The 9,829-nt window shown below is 43.4% G+C and overlaps 1 protein-coding gene across 1 annotated transcript in view; it reads right to left on the reverse strand.

Moving 5' to 3' along the window:
* Positions 1-1,756: 1,756 nt before the first annotated feature.
* SNAPC3 (small nuclear RNA activating complex, polypeptide 3, 50kDa) overlaps positions 1,757-9,829 on the reverse strand; it is a gene marked incomplete at its 5' end in the record, with an annotated part of 14,059 nt that continues 5,986 nt past the window's right edge. Inside the window, 4 exons of the mRNA XM_009075789.1 lie at positions 1,757-1,937; positions 3,594-3,701; positions 4,386-4,550; positions 6,415-6,497. Of these exons, the coding sequence (XP_009074037.1) occupies positions 1,790-1,937; positions 3,594-3,701; positions 4,386-4,550; positions 6,415-6,497 (504 nt within the window). The remainder of the gene's footprint in view (positions 1,938-3,593; positions 3,702-4,385; positions 4,551-6,414; positions 6,498-9,829) is intronic.

Here is a 9,829-nt window from a genome sequence, read left to right on the forward strand (position 1 = left end):
TTTGCCTTATGGAAGTCTGGGACTGACCCAGTAAAATTTCTTCATCTGCAGGGACACTAATTTTGAAATATATTTGGCCAGAACGTTTTAATGGAAAGAAGGTAAATGTGTTTGGTGAGAGCATACTGAGGTAAATTAATGTAATAAAAGCAAGCTTAGTTTTTGGCTACTCCCTTTTCCCGACAGCTAAAGAAATTTAAAAGCCTCCCACAGAAAACCTTCTGATTGCTACCTCAGAACTCAGCATAAGGAGCTGCAAAGAGTATCTTTGGAAATTAGGCCAACTGTCTATATGATCTCCATCCAATACCAAAGAGGACAGGGAAGTCTGTGTGTTAAACTGAGCCAGTTCAAAGAGGAGGTGGTGAGGGAAAAAAAAATGAAGAGTAGCAACTTACGAGGCAAATGCTGCAGTTGCAACCAGAGCTGTACTGCAGGGATCCTTACAGCAGCTGCTGCAGTCTCCACACAGCAGTCCAGCCCCAGCACTTGGACTTGTGACAGTTGTGGTGGGCAGGGCACACCCTTTCTGCAGATTCCTGAACGATAACAGAACTGTCATCACCTGCTGTTAGGAGTGCTTGACTCACTGCTCTGCTTTCGAAATACACAGCCCAACAGCTGGCTGACTTACAAGACAAAAAGAAAAATCACTATTTTTTTGTTCCTAAAAATAATACAGATTTATATGTGCATGACCTAAGACACCACCAGAAGGAAGATACATGAGTGATCAATGGAGTCCTGCAAATGCTTAAGATACCTTTATTTCAAGACATCTGAGATAATCAAGTAAGCACTGGTAGACCCTGTACCTACAGGACCTGAGCAGAATTCAGTTTGTCACTTTTCTATGTGCAGATTGTCTGAGTAGGCTCTTTACACCAACCAGAACTAACTGAAGCTTTCAGAAGAAAAGCAGGTAGCACTACTAACTTTCCTAAACAGAAAAGACCTCCACTAAAATCCTCTTAATCCCAGAAGACCTTAAAATAAAGTATATTGTGTCTTGACAGAGTTTCAGTTCAGGGAGCATAGATTAGAGAGTACAAAGTAGGGGTCACATTTTAATAGAAACCATTGTTACTTACAATAACAGAATCATACTAAAAAATAATGCACAATGAACAGTTAAAACTGCATGCACTGTAAACAGCTAACAAAGTTATTTGAAAGGCAGGCTACAATTCAGTGATTGGTGAACTGTAGTTTACTGCTCACAGAATCAGCCTTCAGAGTCAGAGAGCAAGGACAACAGTAGCTTCCAGATGCAACTGCCCCCATTGCAGGAAAGGCCCGAGAACTTAACCAGCATTCTGAGCTGCTCACTCAGAGAGCATTCTCCTCCCTCAAATTCAGTGCCATCCACTCTTGCTCGAAGATGACAAATGCCAGAGTTTTCAAGGCGAGATGTCCACAGACCATGTTCTCATCCGTGGAGGTTAACAGAGTCTTGGATGCACAGAACTTCTCAAAATCATGGCTTCTTTAGCAAGATATTCTCTTCTTCAACATCCATATTTTTACAGTCCATAGTCCCCAAACTACTGTGAAGTTGTCAAAGTGTATCATATTTTTCCATTCCATATTTTAAACTCATACCTGCCTAGCAAAACACACCAGAAAGACTTCAAGTGCAAAGGGCTTCTTCCACCTCAGGGGAGAGGATTACATGCCTAACCCAGACTCCAGCAGGATGCTCAAAACTCAAGCTGTCCAGTGGTTTTTAGCAGCCAGAGCAACAGACTGACAAAGTAGTTCACTAAATTCATTCTGGCTCATGTCAGTTTCAGTTGAAAATCCCAGGATCGACATAAGGATATGCAAGAAACTCCCCCAGTTTATTGCCTTCTGCATCGTAATGGAGCATCCGAAAACAAACATCGCAGAAGAAACAAGGATCCTCTGGTGCCAGACTGTCTCTGTTTGTCACCCACCTTCAGGTTACAAAATACAAACATGAAACATGTGAGTCCAAAGCATTTGTGACAAACATCTCAACATTTTACTCAGAGCTGGGGATGGCAGCAACAAACATCAGTAACAGTGTTATGCAGACCAGGTACTACACAGATTACACATCTCCCATGCAAGGCATACAGCTCATGTCCAAACTCCACACCCATTCAGGCCATCCCAGCTGCTACCTCACACTGCTACAGCAGCACTTCCTGAGAAACTTCTCAAACATGTAGCTGGTACAGTGAATAAAAAAAAAATTAACAGGAATCTTCTATCCACTCTGTGGCCATTTAAGTCATAAAAGATAATTCTGCTTTCCCTTAATGTAAGAAACTGTGATTTAGAGCACAAGTGTGACTGACCCAAACTACTCTGAGTAATAACCAAATCCATTTACAGGTCTAGAAGAAGGAGCTGGATGATGTTGACATGACAAGGAGAGGACTGCTACACACTCCAGCAAGCACTGATGTGAACACGAACATGAGTTAACCTGCTCAAGGAGGACCTGCCATGTCACCAAGCAATTAATTTATGATAGCTCTCAGAGGCCATGACAGCTCAAGGCCTCTAGTGATTACAGATGCTCTGCACAGATTAGAACACACAGGACAGCCAGCCAAAGCAGCTCTGCTGTCCGTGGTTTAGCATGTCCCCACTTAAGCTTAGTGCTTAATCCTGGTTTTAATTTAATGCATTTACATCACCTCTGGTAATGCCCTCCCCATCCCATCTTTCCCCCATACTGACCCTTTGGCTCCACCTCCCCTTATGGCCAAATGCCTCACAGATTACAGGCACTTGTGAAGGCATCCTGGGGGCTCTGCTAGGAACACTAGGATGGGCTCCCATCACAAGGGCAATTGGCTCTTTGCCTGATTCCAGGGAAGTCTAAGGCCAAACAAGCAAGATAACAAATACACAGCTGCTGTGTCAAACTGAGGCTAAGAGTGTAAGCTGCCCTGGGGAGAAAAAAGACCTATACAATCGGGGAGCCTAGCCTAGTCTGTAGAAGTCCTTTAGAGAAATTTCTACTGTATATTGAAAGGCTTCCTCATGTCTGAAGAGACATCACTGAAGTGTATAAAGAGCACTGAATTCACATTGTGCCCTCTTAACTGTACAAAATCTGTGCATCACAAAAAGATACTTCAAGTGCAGCTGCACAGCTCAGCATTTTCAGGTAAAGATTAGCAGTTTCCTGTGGGGAAAGTTAAGCCTTTAAAAAATCTCTAGATTTTACTGTATTCAAGTTGGATTCTGTTAGATTGAACTAGATTAAAAGCTCTGTAAGACTTCTGGTAAATGAATTTGAAACACATCTCGTGTGTAAAAGTAAGATTTTCAAAACTAATCTGTAGAGAGCTAAGCTCTAGGTATGCAACAGAACATGAGCCAAATAATTTACCTCTCCATCATTTTAGTTCTATTGAGCCTCCTGAATCATCAGCCCCAAATGAACGCTACCTGCAGGAGGCATTTTCCTGGTTAGAGAGAGGACAACTGCTTGAAGTGTGAAGATTACTATGAAATTCATACATGGCTTTGATTTTCACTTTTATTTTTTAATGTTAGTAGCAGCACCTAGAAAGACATATTTAAGAAGACAAGGAGATTGAAATGTAGCATACCTTGCTGTATACATTTTGCACACAAAGCATTTCCTAGTACATAGCCAATGTTTCTTGATTAGCAAGGGATAAAGGTTCCTGTCCAGACAGTCATCGTGATGAATGAGCCTTGAGGGAAATAGATAAATACATAACATACAATAAGGACTCTGACATAACTGGAATTTTTCTGAACATGGACACTGAAGACAGGATATGATTTCAATTCCCCTGCAAAATATGACTAGACTTCTGCTTAACATTTCTTAACACATATGAAGATATGGAGACCGACTGATAGTTGCACTATTTGTGGATTTTGTGGTCACAAGTAAATTCAGTTTGTGAAGCAGCACAGAAGACTTCGGACCATCTACCTTCTATGGTCTTTTCAAAGTTTTTATCCCCTACACAGACTATCAGGCTATCACCAGGTGAATCTTTAGAGGCTTATAATCCTGAGATCATCTGCTTGCAACATCTATGCCCTTTTTTTGGTTGTATTCCTCTTGGGAGGCACCATATATTAACAATACATCAGGCTCCTGGGAACAGAAAATGACCTGTCACCCAGTACAGACAATCGGAGGAGTGTTCTCTCCACCCATTATGCACTGAGTAGAGCACACACTGCAGTTCTACTGTTGATGTGCTGCCACATCACAGTCACTACCATCTTCTCCTTCCCTTCCTGGCCTATCCACCTCAATCCACTACTCTGACTCCTCTGTTCTCTTTTCAGTTCCTTCCCTGTAACTTCAAGTTCAAACTAACTAGTCCAAAGAACTAGACTCCCAAAGAACAGTAACTTACCTTATATCTGTGATTATAATGATGTGTTCACAGTTCCCTTGGTGGCAGAAAAGGTATGGAAAGCCAATTTTGATGGACAAATCATTAAATGTGTAGTCCTCCATTTTAACAGACTGAAGATTTCTATAGCCTCTGTCATGGGATTCTGACCACTCTATAATTGTTCTGAAAACAGAAAGGCACAGCAATGCTATCAACTCTGAAGGCACAGAAAAGGGTATCTTGGGGGACATCCAAAACTTTTCACTGAGACACTGGAAATCAAAGCAGTTCACAACATTCTGTACTAATTTAAGGTGATTTCACAGCAATACCACAACCCCACAGAACTGTGAACTGCTCCTGCAGAACACTTGCTTCTAAATCCACACCTGGCATCTTCCTGAGGAGCTCTAGTCAGTGTATGCTCCTCATGGCACCCATCTAGGTCAGGTTGCTTGCAGCACAACACTTCTCAAGCAGTCCAGTAATTCAAGTTACAAGCAGCTCATTTTGCTCCCTTGATCAATAACTTCTTTTTAAAATGTCATGGTTTAACCCCAGCAGCAGCCAAGGTAGGGTAGTCTCTAGCTTGTGCATACTGCTAAATACTGCCTATTTAGGGTGTTAATGCTGCTCCATTGGTCTTTCACCCTGCCCAGAGGCATCCTTGGGTGGGGGAAAGGACCTCCCTCTCCCTCTGGGCAAAAGGGTTATGGTTGAGTCCCACCAGCTGATGAGATAGCCCCTTCCAGGAGAGCAGGGCCCCAGCACAAGTAATGGTTCCTTGGGAAGACAAACACCATCACTCCAGATGTCCCCCCTTCCTCCTTCTTCCTCCCACCTTATATACTGAGCATGATGTCCTATGGTATGGAATATCCCTTTGGTCAGTTTGGGTCACCTGTCCCAGCTGTGTCTCCTCCCAATCTCCCATGTACCCCCAACTTCCTTGCCAGCGTAGCAGTACAGAACGCAGTAAAGGCCTTGGCTATGTGTAAGCTCTGATCAGCAATAACAAAAACATCTCTCCATTATCAACTCTGTGTTCTGCACAAAACCCAAACATAGCCCCATTCTAGCCACTGTGAAGAAAGTTAACTCTACTACAGCCCAAACCAGCACATAAAAGTATTAAAAGTCTTTTTGTTGTTGTTGTTTGGTTTGTTTGTTTTGGGCTTGTTTGGTTGGTTTTCTGTTGGCTTTTGTGGTCTGGTTTGGGTTTGTTGTTTTGTTTTTGTTAAGGAGAAACACTAAGTTGACAACTTGCACAGTTACATTTCCAAAATTTATCACTGGAAAGTCACTAGTCATTGTAAATTATTTTTTGGCTTTTCAGCACACTCCTACATACAAGGCATTTCACTTCTACAAGCTGTGTATGTTAGCACAAGTTATTCCATGAAAATCATTGTTGCCCACAGGCAGAAAGAGAACAAGTAAAATAATTATTTCCCTGAAGCCACACACTCACAGCTCTTTCATACCAGTCATTTTAAACATCTTGATCTCCAAAACCTCACTAGTGTGTCAGCAAGCCCATACTTCCTTAAAATCTCAGATTTATTCTCTCAACACACAGTCCCCAAGCTGACTTTACCATTGAAGGCATGCAGCACATTTTCAAGACTGAGCAGAACAACCAACTTCCACACAGCTAAGCTTGTTGTCTTCCTGACCCATCTGCTACCTCACAGACAAGTCTTTTGATGGTCATCACAACTAGGGAGGGCACTTGAAAAGCCAGTACAAACTGGCACCTGTCACCCTCCTCAGCAATCCCATCCCAACAGAGCAAAACAGGATTTGCAGGGCAAAAAATTAATTCATACCCTTTTCAGAAGGGAAGTGAGTGGAAGGAATAAGCTGAGCAAGTACAGATAAATATCAACATAAAAATCAATTCAACATGGAAATATGGTACAAGAAATCCATTCCACCTTCATGTTCTAGACATTCCAATACTTACAACACCACAAGTCATAAACAAAATTAAATACATTTCCCGTCCTTTGAGGGTTTCCTTAGTCAACATCTACAAATACTGTACCTGCTCAGATCTCTGCACTCTGAGTATCTTCTATCATTATAGAAGATGCCTTCAAAATAAAAGAAAGCAGATTTGTAGAGATCCTGAGAAAGAGAGAAACCTGCATTAGTGGTTTGAGAGGTTAAACACCTTACACAAGAACACATTGAAAAAACAAGCATTTTAGGTATCTAAATTATACTGAGACCTCATTCTACAGTTTCCTAAGAAAAGTTCTGCACTGATTTTAGATGCTGATGTGACAACTAGGCTTATATGATTGCCAGCTATGCAGCTGCTCTGCTGATATTGTTCTCAAGCCATAACAGGTTATTTTTGTCCCCATCACAGCAGTGATGGATTTCTGCAGAAACACAGAACGAGACCATAAGCATCACTGCACAAATTGAGCAGCTGCACAGCACAGATTTTTAAAAAGACTAATAATATTCCAAAAATTTAGCAACATGTAGTGGGTTGAACTTGGCCAGCCACCCGATACCCACCCAGCTGCTCCCTCACCTCCCTTCCCCAACAGGTCTGGGGAAAGAAAGTAAGACAGGTCTGTGGGTTGAACTCAAGGCAGTTTAATGAGAAAAGCAAAGGTGCATGCAGCATAAAAGCAAGAAAAGGATATTTATTCTCTACATTCCAGCAGCAGGCAATGGTCAGGCATTGGAATAAGCTGCTTGGGGAAGCAGTGGAATTGCCATCCCTGGGAATGTTGAAAAGGTGTGTAGATGTGGCACCTGTGGATAGGGATTAGTGGGAAACATGGTGGTACTAAGCTAATGGTTAGCACATCTTCTGGAGTTGAGCTGGATTCTGGTGACTCTCACATGACTGGTACGAGTGCCATAAATTGTCGGTTAGCTTTGGTAGAGGAGAACGGTACAAATGGACTGTCTGCATATCACCAACTTCATAATTCAGAGAGAATTTCAAAGGATGCTAGAGACCCTAGAATTGAAGTGACTGGGCCTTCCAAAATTGTGTATCTTGCCAGATGTCACCAGGGACTGCTCCTGTGTGGTACTTATGTGTGTGTACATGTGCATGCAGGGGACAGGACTACAGTAATTCTCTGCTGTTTCAGGAAAAAGAATTTGTGTCCTGATCAGATGCACTGGGTCTGGCTGGGATGGAGTTACCTTTGTGGCCCTTGTAGAGGGTTCTGCATTTTTGTCTAGGTGGAGTTGGCAACACACCAGTCTTTTGCTTGAGTGATGCTTGCATACCCTCAAGGCTGTCTCCTCCTATCTCCCCAAGGCCAGTGGACTGGGATTGGGCAAGAAGCTGAAAGGGAATATAGCTGGGACAGGTGACCCAAACTGGGCCAAAGGATATCTCATGCCATATGATGCTGTGCTCAGCAATAAGAGCTGGAGGAAAAGAGGAGAGGGCCATTCATGGTAAAAGCATTTATCTTCCAAAGCAACCACTATGCATGCTGAGGCCCTGCTTCCCAAGAAGCAGTTGGACACCGCATCATTAAGGTTGGAAAAGACCTCTAAGACCATCAAGTCCAACCATTAACCCAGCACTGCCATGTTCACCATTAAAACAAATTCCCAAGCATCACATCCATGCATTTTCTGAACACCACCAGGGATGGCAATTTCATCACTTCCCTGTGCAGTCTGTTCCCAAGCCTGACTACCCATTTCAGTGAAGAAATGTTTCCTACTATTCAATCTAAACCTTTCCTAGCACAACTGGAGGCCACTTCCTCTTATCCTGACTCTTGTCACCTGGGAGAAGAGAACCAACTCCCACCTAGCTACAACTTCCTTTCAGGTAGTAGTAGTGAGCAGTAAGGTTTCCCCTGAGCCTCCTTCTCTCCAGGCTAAACACCCTCAGCCACTCTTCATAGGACTTGACAAAGATTTACCCATTTAACTGTAAATGGGAAAGCCTTGGGCAACTAGGCACTCTGGATCCCCAGACCAGTCTGGTGATGCTCATTTGTGACCAGAGGTCTCTTTGAGCTATTAACTCTAGGGGGTCAAAACACAGGAAAAGCAGACACCAGGGCCAGAGACAAGATCTTAACTGCAGACAACTTGCATGAAGACACAGTGGTAGGAATGTGTTTTACATTCAGACTATTTGATGCATTTCTGTCTGTCACTGTTACCTTCCCTGTCTGTCCAGCCACAAAGTTTAAGTACTGCCATGCTCTGGCACGTTCTTATCAACTTTTGTGGGTCACAGCAGTTCTGAGTTAGCCAGTCCTTTAAACCTGGTCCAAACTTTAGAAAACAGCTGTTTGTCATAGCGAACAGAAGGCCAAGGCAACCACTGTTATAAACTCTTCAGGAAGTCAAGTCAAGTCTTTCCTTATTAATGCTGGCCAGAGGTATGACTCAGACATTCTTTCCTCCAAGACCTTGCATTATCCTTCAGTTTGCAAGGAGGGGTGCCCTATTATGTTTCTCTAGGGAATCCCAACAGTAATTAGTAGTAACCATGTAACAGTTCCAGGAACCATTTAAAAATTATCTTTATCTGTGGATTAAAATACATCAGTATTGCCTAGTTCTCTTAACTATCCCCCGATCTTGGTTTGACTAAGGTGTTGTTTACAAAACCCAAGCCAAACAAAGTAAAGGGATAGAATAGAGTAGTTCGGTTGGACAGGACCTACAGTGATTATCTAGTCCAACCACCTGAGCATTTCAGGGCTGACCAAAAGCTGAAGATTGTTATTAAGGGCATGGTACAAATGCCTCTTAAACACTGACAGGCCTGGGGCATCCTGGGCCAGTGTTTGACCACCTTGTTGGTAAAGAAATTCTTCCTAATGTCCAGTCTGAACTTCCTCTGGTGCAGCTTTAAACCAGTGCTATGTGTCCTGTAAAGAGATAGCAGGGATGAAGAGTAGAGATCCCTGTCTACTTCCCCTCCTTCAGCAGCTGTAGAGAGCAATGAGGTCACCCTTTAGTCTCCTTTTCTCCAAACCAGACAAACCCAAAGTCCTATAAAAGATTCCTTGCAGCCCTTTCACCTCCTGTGGATAGGTCATAGTCTCCTTTTCTCCAAACCAGACAAACCCAAAGTCCTATAAAAGATTCCTTGCAGCCCTTTCACCTCCTGTGGATGCATGCAGGTACCCTCACATCCTTCACAAATTGTGTGGCCCTAGTCTCCTTTTCTCCAAACCAGACAAACCCAAAGTCCTATAAAAGATTCCTTGCAGCCCTTTCACCTCCTGTGGATGCATGCAGGTACCCTCACATCCTTCACAAATTGTGTGGCCCAGCACTGCACACAGGCCTCAGGGTGAGGCTGCACCAACGCTGAACACAGCAGGATGGTCCCCTCTCTCGGCTGCCTGGTGATGCTGTGTCTGATGTACCCCAGGAAGGGTCTGCCCTCCTGGCTGCCAGGGCACTGCTGACTCACACTGAGCTGCTGCTGACCAGCACCCCCAGCT

This window comes from Acanthisitta chloris, unplaced genomic scaffold (genome assembly GCF_000695815.1).
Source record: "Acanthisitta chloris isolate BGI_N310 unplaced genomic scaffold, ASM69581v1 scaffold16325, whole genome shotgun sequence".
Classification (NCBI taxonomy): domain Eukaryota; kingdom Metazoa; phylum Chordata; class Aves; order Passeriformes; family Acanthisittidae; genus Acanthisitta; species Acanthisitta chloris.